General features: G+C 49.7%; 1 protein-coding gene across 3 annotated transcripts in view; it reads left to right on the plus strand.

The window, feature by feature from the left end:
- Positions 1 to 18,677, plus strand: part of GRID1 (glutamate ionotropic receptor delta type subunit 1) — a 668,729-nt gene that overhangs the window by 125,261 nt on the left and 524,791 nt on the right. For all 3 annotated transcript variants that reach the window (XM_036829602.1, XM_036829603.1, XM_036829604.1), the window contains exon 3: positions 8,386 to 8,670. In XM_036829602.1, the coding sequence (XP_036685497.1) occupies positions 8,386 to 8,670 (285 nt within the window). The remainder of the gene's footprint in view (positions 1 to 8,385; positions 8,671 to 18,677) is intronic.

The raw sequence follows: 18,677 nt of genomic DNA on the forward strand, positions 1-18,677 counted from the left end.
TGGCGTGGAGCCGCCGGCCCTTCCCCACCCTACTGGTTGGCTCCGTGCATCCTGTCTGCACCAGCTGCCCCCCTGCCCTGGGCTACAGTCCAACATCCAGGGGGACCCTTTGGCCTTGCTCCTGTTCCCCTCCCTGGGCTGGGCTGACTGTGAGGCCAGAGGGGCGTGGGAGATGCTGCAGGACAGGCACCTGCCCAGGCGCTGCTGCCTAGGCAAGGCCTTGGGCCCAGCCAGCTTTCCTCTCCACTGTCCCCTCGGTACCCTCTAAGCTCTTGGTGAAACCCGCCTTAGAGTGGAGGGTCAGCTTTAAGAAACTCCCCTTCTCCACATTGTGGGATGTAGCTTCACTCTGGGGAGGACCTGAGCATCTGGGAACCTTGGCAAGTTTGAAAGCTCTGCCTCACCCATGAAATATGGACACCAATAGTGCTTGTCTTATGGAGTTGTTAAGAGTATTAAATAGTTTGTTGCTCTGCTAGGCCATGCTGGGGGCTGGGCCACAGGCTAGGAGGGTGTGCAGCACACAGGTGCTTCTGCTCACGGGCTCATGGTTCAGAGAATGGGACAAAACAGTCCACGATTGCAAACGTCAGTGGGTGGTCTGCAGGCGGAGTACCTTGAGGGAAGATTGGGCTCATGGAAAATTCTCTTCAGGGAGTCACAGTTACCCCCAAAAATACAGAATGAGGAGAGATAGCCAAATAGAAGTGGGAGGAGTGTGACAGGCCATGGGCGAGTACGTGAGGAGAGCCACAGGTGGGCAAGAGCTTGGGCATCCGAGTTACTGCACAAAAGCCAGCTACCTGGAACACAGGGCACGGGTATGATGGCTCAGGGCCCTGTCGGGGTGTGGACTTTATTTTAAGGCCGACGGGAAGCTAATGCAGATTTTAAGCAAGGACAGCACAGTCTGGTTGGCATTTTAATCTGTGAAGGCCAGTCCACTGCAGTGGACTGAATGGGTGGCATGTGGTTCTGGGGGAGGTTGGGTGTGTGGAGGTCCAGTGGGGAGATAGTAGTGGTTTAGACCAAGGTGATGGCATTGGAGATGGAGGAAAGTTGACAGATCCAAGATACATTTTGGAGATAAAACAATCAGGACTTGGTGATGGCTTGGGTGCAGAGGGTCAGGGAGAGAGAAGGTTCAAGAACATCTGGGTGGGTGGGAGTGCCCCTTTACGGAGATTGGGAGACCAAGAGGGACAGGATCACACCCCAGGGAGTTCGGTGTTGACACACCAAGATTGAGTTGCCAGTGGACTCATTGTGGGAGACCCCCTGGTTGGGGGTCAGGAGCCCAGCGAGGGCTGTGGGCTGGAGCGATTACAGGAACCGTCAACAGAACCGAGGTGTAACTTTCAAAGGGATGGGTCAGATATACCAAGGAAGGTTGATGATTCCATAGAGAGGACATAGTGATGGATCTGGGTCTGGGTCTGGGTCTTGGTCTGGGTCTGGGAGATGGCAAGTCATGGGAGCGACCAGAGCTCGTAAGCGGGGGCCAGCCTAAGATGGGAGAAGCTTTCTTCCTCAGCTTTCAGCACAAACGCAGATAGATGTGTAGATCTGGTGATAAGAACTGGGATGAGTTCCTTATGATGATGGCTTCTGTTTTTAATCTATGAAAAATGAAGCAAGGTCATTAGTTGAACTTGGGGCAGAAGCCCGGAAGGTTTGAGGAGAATGAGCAAGGCAGGTGGTGGAGAGGATGTAAGTGAATATGGCGGGGTGAGGAGCCCTGTTGAGGATGGTGACACAGCTTTCCCACTTTGGGTCCCCACATTGCTGGGTGCGTGGGTCTCTCTGACTCTCCGCTGTTTGCTCACAGACATGCAGAAGTGGGTGGGCAGGTGGACCCACCACAGTTGACCCTGGGTTGGGGTTTCCCAGCCGTCCTATATAAGGAGAGAGAGCAGAGAGAGGGAGTTTGCAGCAGAGGGACTGTATCGATAGACAGGCAGAAACCAAACTGAGCAAGGAGTCAGGAGTGAAGGCAGGAGGATGCTGGTGGGAGAGTCACTTAAGCAAAAGGTCTGTAGGACAAGATGCTTATCAAGTTTGTCCTGTGCTCAGGAGGGATGCGAGGCCTCAGTGACCCTCCCCTTTGGGGGCCTTTCGATGGTGAGAGGCGATGGGGGTCAAGGTCCTGCCGGGCCCGAGCTCTAGCGCTCACCTCTGTATGGTGCTGCCACCCGTTTCCCCCCATTTCATGGTTTTGTTTACCTTTTAAATGTCTTAATAAAACATGAAAAATAGTTATTCTCCATAGATCAGTAATTTACTGAGTTACGACAATACTAAATTTGGTCAATTATTCATCAGCTATAAAGTATTTATAAATGCTACCTTAATTTAAAGCATTAGCCCCTAGAATTCAAATATTAATAAAGTTGGTGCCAGCTTAAAGGAGGAAAGGAAGGGCACAGATAATGAGGGTAGCTTGGGGGAGGGTGAGTGCTCCTGGCTGTTCACATTGTTGGAGTGGCGAGGTGGTACATGGAGCCCGGATTGTGGGGCACGCAGAGGTGCTGGAGGGCCTGGGGCTGGCCTGCTGGACCCCGTCGGAGAGAGATCATTACCTCTGGAGGGCAGGGCTGAGCCCAGGGCTGCCCGGAGCCAGCTCTCCCTTCTGCTGCCTGCTGTTACCAGCAGAGCCTTGCCCAGCTTCTCTGACATGAGGGCACCTCTACTAGGCTGCTTCCACTCGGGTGGGGTGCCCTCTCTTGCCTTGTCCATCTGGAGAAGTCCTGTCACTCTTTAAGGGGCTACCCAGAGGCCAGTTAGCACATGAGGTTGAAAGGGTTTGTAGCCTCAGAGAAGCAGGGGCTGCATGGGCGATCTCACCTATTTGGGGACCACGTCAAGTCTTCCAGGAGGAACAGGTGTGGATGTGCTCGGGGCACCATGCATTCAGGGCACATGGTGGAGGGAAGGGCTGGGATGGCCGTGGTCAGCATCATTATTAGGTGACGGCACCAGGAATGGTGCATCTCTTCCAGCACAAGCCTCCTGGGGTATTGCTTCCCGCAGTCTTGGCCTGAGAATTTTCCAGGAATGCCCATGGGGATGGAGAAGACTGGGCGTGGGTCAGTAGTGGTTCCCAGACTGATCTCAATGTCTGGGGGCACCTCTCTTATCTCCAACACCCACCTGAGGCCCCGAGTGACTTGATGCACCAAGGATTTGCCTTTAGCAGAGGGAGGCCTTGTTCTTGCTTGCTGGCTCCTTCTCTAGGGCCTGCGTTAAGTGTGGAGCTGCCCCAGGAGTTTCCATCCAGGGAAGGGCTGGGTAGAGTCAGCCATGGAATCCTGGCCTCTGTCCTCTGCTGGCCACCATCTCTTCCTGGGACTGGCTGTAGAGGTACCTGGTGGTCTGGTTCCGATGCTCTCGTTGCCATTCACTCTCTGGCTGTATGGCCCTAGCCAAGTGGTCAGCCCTCTCTGTGCTTCAGTTTTCTCACCAGGGGATCAGAAAGCTCACCTGGGGTGAGAATTAGGGAGACCCTGCTTGTCAGTGCTACACCTGGCACGTCCTACCCTGAGAGTCCTGTGTCTGGAGAATCCTGGATCAGCAGGACGCTGACATCTCAGGGGAAGCTGGCAGGGATGTGACTGGGGCCGTCTGGGAATGCTGGCTGAGCTCCATGATCCTCTTGCCTGGGCCCAACCTGAGTCTGAACAGCCTGCTTCTTCCCGATTCCTGGGAATCCGTCACGTGGCCCGGAGACCTCTGCTCTCCTAGGCCGCTGAGCTTGGGTAAGGGGTCTCGAAGCTGCTCATTACATTCATCTCCACTTCTTACTTTCACAGCTGATGAGCCATTCTTGGGGAGCTCATATCAATCCATCAAGCCTGCATTGTTATCACCAAGAGAGAGATCAGCTTTATGACCATATGATATTGGAGACAAAGAATTATAACAAAGGCTGTTATCTTCTAGTGAGCTGCAGAAGCACCTCTAAGCTGGAGACAGAGGTGACTTCTGCATTCTTACTATGCATCAGGCGGTGCCAAATGGTTCTTCACATACAAAGACCTTTCAGAGAATATGCACAACAGCTCTGTGAAGTGGGTGCCATCATCCTTCTCTGACAGAAAAAGCACAGAGGCCCAGAGAGGGTCAGCCCCTCGCCCAAGGTCCCACAGCATGTACGTGGCAGGGCCTGGATTCAGATCCAAGCCATCGGACACCAGCACTGGAGTTCAGTGTCTCTTCTACAACTGGGGTGTGAGTTGTGTGATGTCCTGTCCTAGGAATGAGCACACAACCTTGTTTAAGCTAATAGCTGGTGTGGCTTTGATCTGATGTATTTTGATCTTGTTATTTTTATGTTAGGAGCCTCTAAATAACCATCATTTCAACAGTGCCCCAATTAGCAGGCCATTCACAGTGGATTAGAAATTGACTTGTATCAGGCTTCACCATTAGTGCCTGGGAGAGGCTTCTAGCCTTAATTACCCACCCTGCTCACCTAGGAGGTTGAGGCCTTGAGGAGCTTCCGTGGTGCTGCAGGTGTCCGTACAGGGACGGGTCAGGGTGTCCACCTCCACGGGGAGGGTTGGTCAGCAACAGGAGTGAGGTCGTTCTCTGTTGTAACTGCTATTTCTTGGGATCCTGGGCATGACTTGGGTGGGGACATTGATGGGGAGCTGGGGATGCCCAAGGAGAGGGGCAGGAAACTGACACGTATTAATATTTAGCATCTTTCTCGTGCATGGCACGGGATTGGCATTTGTGGTCCACGTTCTAAGTCAGTGCTCCCATAGCTCTGCTGGGTAGAAGTTCATATCATCAATTAATAGAAAACGGGGACTCAGAAAGGAGACACACCCATGGCCACACGGCCGCCGGCCAAAGGAGCCCGAACTGGAACTTTGGTCTGTGAGATTCTAGCGTTCCTTCTGCTGCCCTGGTGAGCCCAGGCCCAGCCAAGAAGCTGGTGTCTCGGGCTGCCACCGGGGCTGGGGCAGGGGGACCTGTTCCCTGAGCACGTTCCCACTGCCCAGCTCCTGTGTCTTTGTCCCACTGCACCCCTCACTCACACTGCTCCCCCCATCTCTCCTGGTCTAAATCTTTTTCTTCCTTTCAGGCCCTGATGCTGACCCCACATGAGTTCAGCCTCTTCTGGGTCCCAGGGAGCTTCCCCTTTCCTTCCTCGCAGGCCAGGTTGTGGGGTCTGGCTCCTTGGTAGATCCTAAGCTCCTCAGATGGGGCCTGTGTTCATCCTGCTCTTTGCCCCTCCCCCTCCCTAGTGCTCATTGCAGGGCTTTGTGCTTAGGGGGTGTGCGGAGTGTATACATAAAACACACAGGACAGAAGAGACAAATCCATCCATGGTGAGCAGTGGGATGTGTGCCTAAATGGGGAAACTGAGCCTCAGGGAGGTTTAGTGACTTAATAACCCAGCATAGGTGGAATGGGGATGGGGCTTGCCATCAGAAGTCAGGGAGTCCCTGAGACGGAGCCAGGTGGGGTGGACGGCAGAGAGCCAAGACCCAGTGATGGTGCAGTGGGTGTCTTGGGCTGGGACCAGGGGCTGGAGTTCCTGGGCAACTTTACACCCTAGTGATGTACAGTGTGTTTTGTAAGATTACTTTTTAAACGTATAAATGCAGTGTATCAGCGTTAAAGAGAATATGTACAAGAGAAGAAAGAAAAATCCATTTATCATCACAGACCTTGGCTCTTAGTGTCTTCTCTTGCCTTTTTCATAAGCATGCTATCCACCTAGTTGTAATCCTGGTGAGCGTAAAATGTCGTGCCCTGGTTTTGTCACTTAGTCACCCCCCAGAAGCATTTTTAGACGAGAAGCCATCTTAGTCCAGCCCTTATCGGTTGTGTGGCTTCACATCTTGTTATCTGGAAAATAGACACAGTGATGCCTGCTGTACAGGGATGTCATGAGAATAATGTGAACTCATGTATATAGAGTACTCGACACAGTTTTTTGGCACAGAGGAAATTCTCACAAAATAGACCCTCCTCCTACATAGCTTTATGCTTATCCATTGTTGGAGGATTATTTTCCTTTTGTAAAGGAATTACCTGTTCACGACATGAAATTTTGGCAAAATATAGAAAAAAAGGAAAACCATGTCTAGACCTCTTCTAAAATGCAGTCACTTTTAACATTCTGCAATATTTCCTTCTGGTCTTTCTTTCATGCATGTTAAGTTTTATTTAATTGGTATCATAAAATACATACAATTTTGTATTACTTTCACATAACTTTTTTATGACAAGCACTTTCCCATCTTACTGTAGTATCTTCATAAATAGTTTTAAAGGCTGTGTGTGCTTTCAACAAATGGAACACTTTTATGTCACTCACCTCTTCGCATCTTTTAGATCGTTAGCAATATATCAAGAGTCTGGATAAGTATCCTCTGAATGTTTTTGGATCTAAAGCCATTTTTACAGCTTGGATGGATGCCCAAAGTGGAATTATTGACCAGAGGGCATGAAAATGTCAAGGCTTACGGTATTATTGTATCAGTCTTGACTGACTGCTGTGTGCCAGGCACATTGTGTGTCTGGAAAAGGATGGTGAGCAGAATGGGCATGGCCTTTGTCCCCTTGGAGTTTGAGGTCAAGTGGGAGAGAGAGACAGTTATACACGCAATGCAGTGTCATAATAGGGGAAGTGTGGGATGCACATGAAGCACTTGACAAAGGGTCCTTAGTCTGGGGGTGTAGAGTCTGGGTCTTGAAGCGAGAGTGAGTGTGAAGGTTCAGGAGGCAACAGGAAATGTGATGGGTTCCAGGGGCCGAAAGGTGGGCAGTGGTCTGTAACAGAGCGGGCAGGGGCGTGTGAGGAGCCTGAGGCTGCAGGCACTGGGGAGCCTGCAAGACCGCCCTAAGGAGTTTGACTCTATCCGCAGCGGTCTTGGGAGCCACCAAAGGGCTTTAAACAGTAGCATGACATGATTGGATTTCAATTCAGGAGTGAACTCGGCCGCGTGGAGCCTGAATGCGAGGGGCCAGAGCATTTAGGTGGCTGCATGGTCTTCAAGAGAGACTGCAGAGAATCTCTTGTTTAACCACCCCCTCCTCCTGCCTTGTGTTTGGAGGCTGAGGGTTCAGCAGGGAGAGTTGTGGGCATTTGAGTTGTCTTCCTGCCGAAGCCCATGAATGTGCAAGGTGAGAGTCCGTGCGTGGGGAGCAGCTGGCCTTTGGTATTTGAAAGTTTGAAAGCTTGGAGGTGTCTTCCTCTTCCCGCACCTTCCCAGCCTCCCACTGCCTTGCTCCTTGGATTTCCTCCCCCTAGTCTTCGTCTCCTCCTCCCAGCCTGGTCTGAGGCATTACATAAACCCAGGTGCTTTCAACCGAAAGAACCGCATTGTCAAAGTTGTTCAAAAGTCTGCCGTCTGCAGTAGAGGCCTGCTGACATTCACAGGCTGTGTTTTGAAACTGCATCTGCTTTCCCACGTTCCTGCCATCACATAAAGCATTATTAATAAGTGTTTGCTTCAAAACTGGTGCAGTGGGTTGCAGCGTTGGGAGGTGCATCTTTCTATTAATTGGTCTGATGTTCCAAAAAGGTCTGTGTGGCTAAAAGGGGTTACTGGAACTCATGGTTGCTGGATGACTTCAAAAGGTGATCCCTGAGCGCAGCTACCCTAGAAACAGCTGCTGGCGTCTGGTCGTGTTCCTCCTGCACACCTGCGGTCAGCGCCCCAGCTGCACGAGCATCTTCCTTTGTTATTGTCAAGTGGCTTTTGAATAATCCTGGGCTTCTGGAACCAAATGCTTCCTCTGGGATTTGACCTAGTATCTGTATGATATGAATCAAATGGACTTGGCCAGAAGACCTAGGGTTTCTGGGGGGTTTTGCCTACAATCTGGATCCTCGGGGGTAAGTGTCTCCCTGGCTTTCCAATGTTATTCATTCCCCCTCAGCCCCAATCAGTTCAGTTCAGCCAACAATTGTAGAGTACACGGTGTATTCTTGGCCTGTGGCGTGGCCTTGGGAATACGTGGGTCAACAAAACGAGCTCACAGCTCTTAAGGGGCTCACAGCCCAAGTGGGAAACGGGATGGCTAATTTAGTAGCACTCATGGCTGTCTCAGGCAGATGTGGGTTGTCTCCCTGTTCTACTCTCCCCGCTTGAGTAGCCTAGGACAAATGATTTTGCCTCTCCTGACCTCTGTTTTCTCATCTGTTGAATGGACACAAGAACGTCTAGCTGGCAGCATCACTAGGGCATCACAGACTGTGCCTGTGAGCGCCTCTGGCCTGGCCTGACATGGGTTCTTGGTCCCTGGAGGGAGGCAGTGTTTCTTGGAACCCTGGGAATGAGCTGCCCGGCATGAGCTGTGCCAGTTGAAGCCAGGGCAGCATCACCCCCATGCTGACCCCACCCTCTCTCTCCCCTCTCTTTCCAGCCTGTGACCTCATGACCCAGGGGATCTTGGCCTTGGTCACATCCACCGGTTGTGCGTCTGCCAACGCCCTGCAGTCCCTCACAGACGCGATGCACATCCCACACCTCTTTGTCCAGCGCAACCCAGGGGGCTCTCCGCGTACCGCCTGCCATTTGAACCCCAGCCCTGACGGCGAGGCCTACACGCTGGCCTCCAGACCTCCTGTGCGCCTCAATGATGTCATGCTCAGGCTGGTGACAGAGCTGCGCTGGCAGAAGTTCGTCATGTTCTACGACAGCGAGTATGGTGAGTTGGGGGCAGGGGCTGCTCTGGGGCTCTGGTGGGGGCGTGGCCAGGCACTGGGAGATCTACGAGCTGGACCATCGCTCGTGGAGGCTGAGCGCTTTGGAGTGGGCTGGGTGTGGACAGCGGTTGGTGGTCTGAGCCAAGTGGGTCTCTGGGTGGTAGGACTGAACCTCGAGCTTTGTGAGTGGGGGAGGAACTCTGAAAACAGATCTGTAGACAGGCACTAAAGTTGCCTAGCAACAACACCTTATCATGACAGCTGAAGTTGGAATCATCTTAGAGTTTTCAATAAAATATTAATAAGCCACTGGCAGGGATCCGAAGGGCTGCACGCAGGCAGTGGTGGAGGCTGGCCAGCATGGGTCCTCCTGGAAGCCTCCTCTGCGAAGTGTTCCCCTCTCACTGGCCACTCTCCCAGCCTTCCCAGCTCCTTGTCTCCCTCTGCCCTGATCTGCCCTCAGTTTCAGGGTTTCTGGCTGGGGCAAAGGTCAGGGGGAGGGACACCCTGAATGTCATGGAGCTAGGCTGGGGTTGTGTGGGTCTGGGGACACTGGGCATGGCTGGTCATGGCTTCTTTGAAGGCCTCCCATCTGAAAAAAAAAATCATAATTTGCTTGTGAGGAAACTAGAACAGTGGGCTTTGAAGAAATAGCTTTAGGTTTTCTATGACTGCTTTGTGAAAACAGACCATTTCTAGTCCCAAGATAAAATGGTTTCCACCTTATGCGTTTTTTTAAAAAAAAAACTTTTTATTTTGAGTTAATTGAGATTCACATGCAATTATGAGAAACAATTCAGAGATTCTGTGTGCTCCAACATCTCGCCTGTCATACCATATCACAAGTGGGATTTGACCTTGACACAATCCATAGGCTTTGCTCATATTCACCAGTTGACATGCACTTGGGTGTGTGTATTCACTTCTGTGCAATTTTATCACATGTGGATTCATGTGACCGCCACAGTCAGATGCAGAGCAGTTCCCTCACAAGGATCCCCATGCTACCCTTTTATAGCCACAGCCACCCACATTACGTGTCTTTAAAGGGTGTGGGAGACTGGTGAGGGTCAGCAGCTGCATAGCTGGGGCAAGGGTAGAATGGAGTGGACCCTCGAAAGTCCAGTTTTTCTCTCTTCGTGAAATAATTCCTTTGCCAAGAATGTAACTCAGAAGAGAAACCAGCATATGTTTGCCTTTGCCTAAATACTCTGCTTCTCTAAGACCAGAATGTTGTCCTCAGCTCTTGAGCAAATATGCTGTTTAGAGTCTTCCAGAAGGAACTGAAAGAGCAGACAGTCACTGTGCTGAAATTAAGATGAGGTGGTGATGGGGAGAAGGGCAGCCGGAGGCTGCAGGCGCTTGAACTGGACTCTGTCCAGGACTCGACCTCTCTTTCCAGACCCCGCTCAATCCCTGACTCTGGGAAGGAGTTTGAGACCATGTCATAGCACCTCTCAGTGGCCCAGCCTTCCCCTGAGAACCCTTTGTGTTGGTGATTCAACCCCCGAAGTTGGGTCTGCTCTGAGGCTGCATCCTGTAGGGAGGTGTGGACACTGCCAGGGCTGAAGGATGCTCTGGTCCAGTGTCTGTAGACCCTTCCCACCTCACTGCTCCTGGTCTCTTTGCTCTCCTTTTGCTCTGACCTATAGAAACTCTTCAAGCCTTGGTTCTTCCTAAGCCCTTAAGGTGGCTTTGGTGGGAACCTCAGCCATAGGAAGCAGGTATCAGCTCTGCAGCCTACCTATCCCATCTGGGCTCCTGTAATTCTTGAAGACTGAATGACACCTAATAGCACTTGCTCAAATTCTGTGTTTTCTTCTTCTTACATCCCTTACCCCCACTTGGCTCAAGGATCAAGTCCCCAAGGAAGGGCACCTGATCTCCACCTGCCTGCAGACTCCTCCCTTTCTCATAGAGCTGGTTCCTTGGTTACATGCTCTCACAGACACACGTCTCCTTCCTTCAGCCTGCTCTCAGCTTGTTGCAACACACTCATGAGGGCTAACCCTTGATGCACAGTTACTCCCACCCAGGCCCTAAGCTCCAAGACAGTGGGCCATGTGCTCTTCCCTATGTCTCTGCTGCTTAGCATGGTGGCTGGCACAGAGTAGGCCCTAAGAAATTGTCACTGTGTGAATGAACCCACTCGTTTATGCGGACATGGACTTTTCAAGCAATTTTCACACAAGACAAAGGAGAAATGGGGGGAAAGACAAGGGCACTGAATAGTCTGACCTCTGAGGCAGGGGAGGTGAGCTAGGAAACAGATGTTTCATTCTGTAGGCACACTCCTCTGCCCCCTCTCCTCTCCCACCCAGACCCACCAATCAAACCAAAAGGTGTGCCCCTCTTTTCTGACATGGAGACCTTTGCTACCTTTGGTAGGGTTGAAGTGAGTTTTCAACCAGACTGGCCTTTATTAGTAATTCTATAAAGACACAGGGTAACCAATAGCTTTCCTCTGGTGGACCACCGCAAGCAATTGGTTGAGCCTTGAATGCTGTGTTGGGAAGGATTCTGAGGAAGCATGTAGGCTCAGCAATAAAAGTGCTGTGATTGCTCCATGAAGCATCATGGTGCGGGGACGGGCTGGAGGCAGCCTGCCCTGTTTGCAGATTCTGATCTGGAAGGTAGGGGAGAATCAAGCATTTCAGAGCTGCCTTACACTTGGCTGTCGCTGTCCGAGGTGCTGATCCATTTGACGTTAGCCTTTCTGGAGGCCAGTGCTCTTTTTTTTTAAAAACCTTTCTTTTTTTTTTTAATATAAATTTATTTTATTTATTTATTTTTGGCTGCGTTGGGTCTTTGTTGCCGCGTGCGGGCTTTCTCTAGTTGCGGAGAGCGGGGGCTACTCTTCGTTGCGGTGCGCGAGCTTCTCGTTGCGGTGGCTTCTCTTGTTGTGGAGCACGGGCTCTAGAGTGCAGGCTCAATAGTTGTGGAGCACAGGCTTAGTTGCTCCGTGGCATGTGGGATCTTCCTGGACCAGGGCTCGAACCCGTGTCCCCTGCATTGGCAGGCGGATTCTTAACCACTGCGCCACCAGGGAAGCCCAGTGCTCTTTCATTGGGTACTGTGCAGAACCTCCTGCCTTTGCTTGCCCTGGTCATTGGCCCCCTGATTTGACAACCTTTGAGGCCGGGTTTCTACCCCAAACATTCTCTATAAAACGTTCACCACTGTTACTTGTTTTGGCCATGCCCCTCAGGCACAGCCCAACCTCTGGCCCATTTTTAACATGTTAGACGAGCCAAGGCGGTAGAAGCCCACATGCTGTTTGATGCAGCCCCAAGAATTCGGGGTGTGGGTGCTCCCTCAGCTTGGCTGGCATTGGCCTCTCCGAGGGCCGTGGGTGGATTTACATTGCTGATATGCCCAAGACAAATGGTGCCTCCACAACTCCTCAGGGCCCTTCCTCCACCCGACCACTGCAATACTAGCTGCAGTGAGCCCAATTAAAAAGCAAATTGAGTGTAAAGACTGTTTCATTCCTTCCAAAGTCAAATAGAAGTGGTTTGGGGATATAGCGACTTTTTTTTTTTTTTATGCTGATCTGCAAGTATCTTTACATATATTATTTTATTAAAGCCATTTAATAACTCTCTAAGGTGAGATTATTGCTGCATTTTACAGATGAGGAGTGTGAGGCTCAGAGAGATTCTTTTTGACTTCGATGCCCATGCACTTAGCCAAGGCACCATCCTATTTCTGTAATCTGGGGCTTGCTAGGCTCCAGCCTTCTTCTCCTAGTCCCAGCCAGGCAGAGTTAATGCAAAGGATGGGGTGTGTGGAATGGACTTGGCATGCCCTAGCTTTGTGCAGTCAGTGACTTGCTAATGAATGTCATATGTAAGATCCCACCCTTGCAAGGTGAGGACTGATCCTTCCTCATTTGCCCCTCAGCCTCCCTTTAAACAAAGGAATGTCCTTCCCTGGGTGGGGCCTGAGGACTGGGCATCTGAGTCAAGAGTCAAGGGTCAGAGAGACAAAAACACATTCTAAGAGAGAGTTTGGCAGAGTGGTGGGAGAGGAGTTTGTGTATTTAAGGTTTACAAAATGCAAGATGTGCCATTTGGTAAAATTCCATCAAAAATACTTGTATGCTTGTTGTGACAGCGAAAGGAAAAATGAAAGAGAAGCTGACATTTGGGAGAGAAAATCTGTAACATTAAAATACCAAAAGTTTGGATTGAACAGAAGAGAGAACTTTCTGACTTGCCACTTCAAATTCTGGGATATTCGTGTGTGTCTTGGGGAGGATGTGCTAGGAGCTGCAGGCACAGTTTCTCCCTGGTGAATACATTTGGATGAGGGGTGTATTTACGATTGGGATCTTAGAAATCACTGACTCATTCATTCAACAAATATTCACTGAGTCCCTACCATGTACAACTATTTTGCTAGGTACTCTTTTTACATGAAGAAACAGATGGGTGGAGTATCTTGGCTAAAGTTGCACAGGGCTAGGATGTGAAGTCAGGACCCCAGGGCTCTTTCCTCCACAGCACCTCCAGGGTGTGGTGGTCCCTCTTGGCCTCTGGGCCAGCTTGCAGGCCTGGAATGGGGTTGGGAGCTGGGATTCCACAGAAACAAAAGCTTAAAGCTCTAAACGTGTGGCCATTTCCTATTCGTGCTTGTTTTAAAATTATTTTAAGAAGTTTAAAAGTTACACATGTTTACAATGTATATGTCAAGTTAAAAGAATGGTGATAAAGTGAACTCCCATGAACCCAGACCAGTTTAAAAATGTACAGGAGCCCTGTGTGTCTAGCTCGTATCATGTCCTCTCCTACCTAGGGGACATAAACACTATCTTGATTGTGTTCTAACCAGTTCCTTGCTTTTCTTTATAGTTTATCATACAAGTATGGATCCTAAGATGCATATCGCTTAGTTTGGCCTCTTTGAGAACCTTAAATATCTGGAGTAACACTTCTGTACACTTTTCGTGATTGCTTTCTTTTTTATTCAATATTAGGTTTTTGAGATCTGTTCATTTGATGCAGATGGGTATATTCGATCATTTTTACTGCTGCAAAGTATCACCTGATTTATTAACCATTGTGTTACTATGGGCATTTGAGTTGTTTCCAGGTTTTTGCTATTACAAATAATACTGATAAGATTATTGGTGTTAGTGTGCAAGAATTTTTTAAGGGTCTATCTCAAAGGAGCAGAATTGCCGGACTATTGGGTATGCGTGTTTCACTTTAGTATATCATTCCAAATTGCTTTCCAAAGAATTTCTACCTATTTTTACTGCTCTCTGCAATGTATGAGAGTTCTCGAAGCTCGCCAACTTCACCAACACCTGGTACTGTTTTTACTTTTAAGATTTTCATGTGAAATGGTATCTTGCTGTGATTTTAATTTATATTGCTGTGATGAAAGATGAGGCTGAGAATCTTTTCATATCCTTATGCACTATTTTTGTTTGCTCTTCTGAACACCTGTATGTAGTTTTTAATTTTTGCCTATTTTTAAGATTGAGCCTTTTCTTTTGTAAGTTAGGGATGTTCAATACTTTCTTTCAGTTAGTTGTCTTAATTCACAGAAGTTCTATATTGTATTGTTGTCAAATTTATTCAACTTTTAGACAAGTAGCTCTGTTTCCTCTCTCATTTAAGAGGTCCTTCCCTATCCAAATGGCATAAAGATATTCTCCTGCTGAAACCTCTCTCTCTGCACTGAGAACAAATGTTGTCCTCCTGCCTGGATGTCCATAGCTAGGTCCTGGCCCTGGGTGTGCCTGGATCCCAGTGCTAGACCATCTCTCCCTGCAACCGTGACCTGACATTCCTCGCTGACACTGCTCTGCTCTGTATAGTCACAGAGCTGATCTTATTCTTGGTGGTGATTGCACAGCCTGTGGCATGGTGGCTTGGGAGGGCTTCCAGGAGGAGGTGGCATGTAAGCAAGGGTCTAAAGGACTAGTAGGAGATAGGCAAGCAGAGGGCACTGGGGGAGGAGGGGGGAGGAAGCGTGTCCTAGGCAGAGGGAAAAGCATGCTGGAAGGCCTGGGGACAATGGAGAGGGGAAAGATCATATGGCTGGGCTGTGGGCAGTGGCCATGGGTGAGGTTGGAGCTCTGGGCCAGGCAGGCCTTAGATGCCTCACTGATGAGCTCAGAGTCCCCAGAAATCCTTGGGAGCCATAGCTCACTACCTCAGGTGGTGCCTTTGGGTCCTATTCTTCACGCCCAGTCCAGAAACCTGAGGATAGACATGGGGTCTCCATCTCCAGAGGGCTCTGGTTCTTCTGTTGCCTGTGTCTGGACTCATTGGCTGTCTATGAAAGGGAAGAAACTAACACACAGGGAAGAGCTGTGATCTGACTGAGGACAAATCCCAGACCCAGAGTCCAAGCCAGAGTCAAGGCCTGAACTTCCCAGGTAACCCAGGTGGCCCAGGTATCAGTGAGTAACAGCTCACGTCTCTCCAGCCGTCACTCTGAGCAGGGCACTGTGTAAGTGCCTTAAGTGCTCCAGCTAACATCATCCTTATGGCAACCCTTCCAGGTGGGTGTATACTATCCTTGTTTTACACATGAGGAAACTGTGGCTCAGAGAAGTAAAGGGATCTAGGTCATATGGCTGGTGAGTAGGGGGGTTGGCCAGGTCTGATTCCCAAAGCCCGGGTATCACAGCTCTGTTCACAGCATCTTGGTCCTCGTGGCAAAACTGTGGGGAACAAAACCTCAGGTAGACTCTTTTCTTAATGCACAAGGATTTATTGTAGCACTGTTGGTAACTGCAGACATTCCAACAACCTTAATGGTTAAATATATTATGATACATATATATAATGGAAAACTATGGTTCTTTATGTATTAAGAGGCCATAGTTCCAACACATGGTACTGTTAGCTCACAATAGCAAAGTGAGAACAGTGGTGCCAGTATTGCTCTGGGTCAAAGCAAGCTCACATGTGTGTGTATCTGAGTACACATACAGTCATAAAGGAGTGCTGTGTTAGGGAGGGAAACACAATGACTTGGGACGGGGATGGGAGATATATTTTTTACTGCATATTTTAAAATATCTTTTAAGTTTTGTTTCAAGTACAAAAAATTAGTAAGTAAATAAAAAAGAGTGGAGGTTGCCATTCCTCCCTCCTACTGACTGCCCATGGTGACTTCTCTGAGCTTCTGCTTTCTCACCTAAGGAACAAGGATGGTAATTTCTGAGCTACAGAGTAAAACCCCCAGCAGAGTTCCTGGTACATGGCGAGTGGTCTATATGATAATAACAAATCATGTGTGGGAACCAGGAGTGGCAGTGGTCAGTATGCTTCCCTCTCATGGCTGGGTGTGGGCTCAGGGCTTGGTAGAGTCTTGGCAAAAGAGCTTTGGCTGTTTGCCCCTCCTCAGGATTACTCTTGAGTATAATGGTTAGGAGCAAGGACTCAGGAGCAGTCTGCCTCAGTTGAATCCCGGCTCTGTCTCTATAGCTGTGTGACATTGGAGAAGTCACTCAACCTCTCTGTGCAACAGTTTCCTCATTTGTCAATTGGGGATAAATAATCATTTCCCCCCGGTGTGCTTGATGTGTGGATTAAATGAATTAATACACGCCAAGAGCTTAGCACAGTGCCTAGCACATGCTGAGTACTCAGGAAGATTTCCTTGCTCAGGAGCTGCACCCAGTGGTGGCCCCTTTACTGCCCATTCTCCCTTAGCCTCTGAGCTGGTTCATCTCTCCTGTGGCCCAGAACACATCTTAGTTATATTCTTGGTGCTTGTGGAGGGTCAGCTCTCTCACCTGCAGGGGACACTCCAGGCCTCCCTGACAGCAGGGCTGAGCTGTTGGGCATCCCTGCAGGCTCACTGCATGGTCCCAGGTAGCTCTGGTGAGCCATGGCACCTTCTCAGCTGGACAGCCTGACAGTTTCTCGTGGCAAACATCTGTCGGCTGTTGGTCCTCACCCTCGAGTCCTCCTGACATGAAACTCCCCAGAAGAAAGAGAATTACTGGACAAATGCTATTTTAACCAATGCTTTGTGCCAACGAAATCTCCTTTCTTGCCCCCGGCATAGGAAGTCAGGTGACTGAACCGTGATGGTGAGCGTTCTAAAAAAAAAAAAAAAAAAAAGATGGTACTGATGAACCTAGTTGCAGGGCAGGAATAAAGATGTAGACGTAGAGAATGGACTTGAGGACATGGGGTGGGAGGGGGAAGCTGGGGTGAAGTGAGAGTAGCATCGACATATATACACTACCGAATGTAAAATAGTTGGCTAGTGGGAGGTGGCAGCCTAGCACAGGGAGATCAGCTTGGTGCTTTGCGATGACCTAGAGGGGTGGGATGGGGGGATGAGAGGGAGGCTCAAGAGGGAGGGGATATGGGGACATGTGTATGCATGTGGCTCATTCACTTTGTGGTACAACAGAAACTAACACAGCATTGTGAAGCAATTATACTCCAATAAAGATCTATTAAAAAAAAATAACACATATCCTATCATTATGGCATTAGTTTAAATTGAAGTAATAAATACTTTTTCCAGATGAAATGAACAAGTGAGTTTAATTGCTAGGAAACCTACCAAGAAGTTCGACAATAACTTTACCGGGACAAGTGTTTTGTGTTTGTTCTCCGATCTAATTATAAAGCGGCTGTACTTTGGGGCACGTTCATTGTAGCACTTGCTGGAAGATTAAAGTTCAGTAACTCTGAAGTTCCCTCACCCTTCCATGAGATTCCATGGTGCGTCTGAGGACGTGAGGAGATGCCTGATGTAGGCGTGGACGAGGGACAGGAAGGCGAGGCTGCCCTGGCCCCCACGCACGGCCCAAGGGAGTCGCCACAGCAAGAACTTGGCCAGGCCTACACCTCCCTCTTCCCATGTCGTGCCACAGTGCCCCCTTGGAAGACAAATGTGGCCCTGTCGACATCCCTCTCCTGCCGACCCTGCTTTCCCAGACCTCCTCAGCCCCAGGATACAGGAGGGAACAGGTTTTGGTGTTAAATACTAGCATTCCAGGAAGGGCACCCACAAGATGGGGCCCCAAACATCTGGGAGGACTGTTGGCCCCAGTGGGATCCTGATCCTCCCCGCAATGCCCAGTGAAATGAAATATTACGTCCTTTTCATTGTTTCAGTTGAACCATCTCCTACCCTCCCATCAGGGATAGCAGGGCTCTTTCCTCATAGGATCCAGCAATGTCAGGAGAGTTCCTTCATTTTTTGAAATGAACTATGTTGAGGCATAATCGGCATGCAATAAACTACACTCATTAGACGTGTACTGTTTAATGGGTTTTGACAAATGTATGCACTAGCATAACCACCATCCTCGTCAAGGTGCAGAACATTGCCAGGTATAGAAATGCCTTTGCTGTGAAGAGAGAACATCATAGCTAACTTCCTTCTGGCCCCAGTCACTTCAGCACTGGCTGGAAAGCCATAGGCCCTGAGAGCAATTCTATATGTCTGCCTATATCTATATGTCTATAGGCCTGCGTGTAGCCTCCTCTGCTCCTAGGAGTGTTCTCAGGGACCTGGAGTGTCAGTGTGTCTGACCAGAAGACAGGGAAAGCGTGGGGAGGAGTGGAAGACAGGGGAGGCGAGGGGTGGGGGGAGCCAGGGAAGCCCTCTGGCAGCTGTGGCTGGCACTCGGGCTGAAGCCATCTCCAGCCGGGATGAGAGCTCTGACTGTCTGCTCATTGGCCAGAGATGGCTCCTCTTCCCTTGCCAAGCGACGCCTGGCACCTCCTTGAGAGGCGACATTCGGGTGGTTATGAGCACAGACTCCAGCATCAGAAAAGTATGACATTCAAGTCCCTGCTCCACTGCTTACTGCATCCTGGGCAAGCTATGGGTAACCCTTCAGAGCCTTGGTTTTCCTGATCTGTAAGATGGGTATCATAGTGCTTCTTTCCTAGGCTGCTGGTGGATCCTGGCCAAGCACGTTCTCAGTGCTATAGCAGGTTGAGAGCCTTATGCTTTAAAAGTTTTCCTTTGCTTCTCACAAATGGAATCTCAGTGGATGCCACCCAGTCCTGAAGAA

Source organism: Balaenoptera musculus, chromosome 16 (genome assembly GCF_009873245.2).
Source record: "Balaenoptera musculus isolate JJ_BM4_2016_0621 chromosome 16, mBalMus1.pri.v3, whole genome shotgun sequence".
Taxonomy (NCBI): domain Eukaryota; kingdom Metazoa; phylum Chordata; class Mammalia; order Artiodactyla; family Balaenopteridae; genus Balaenoptera; species Balaenoptera musculus.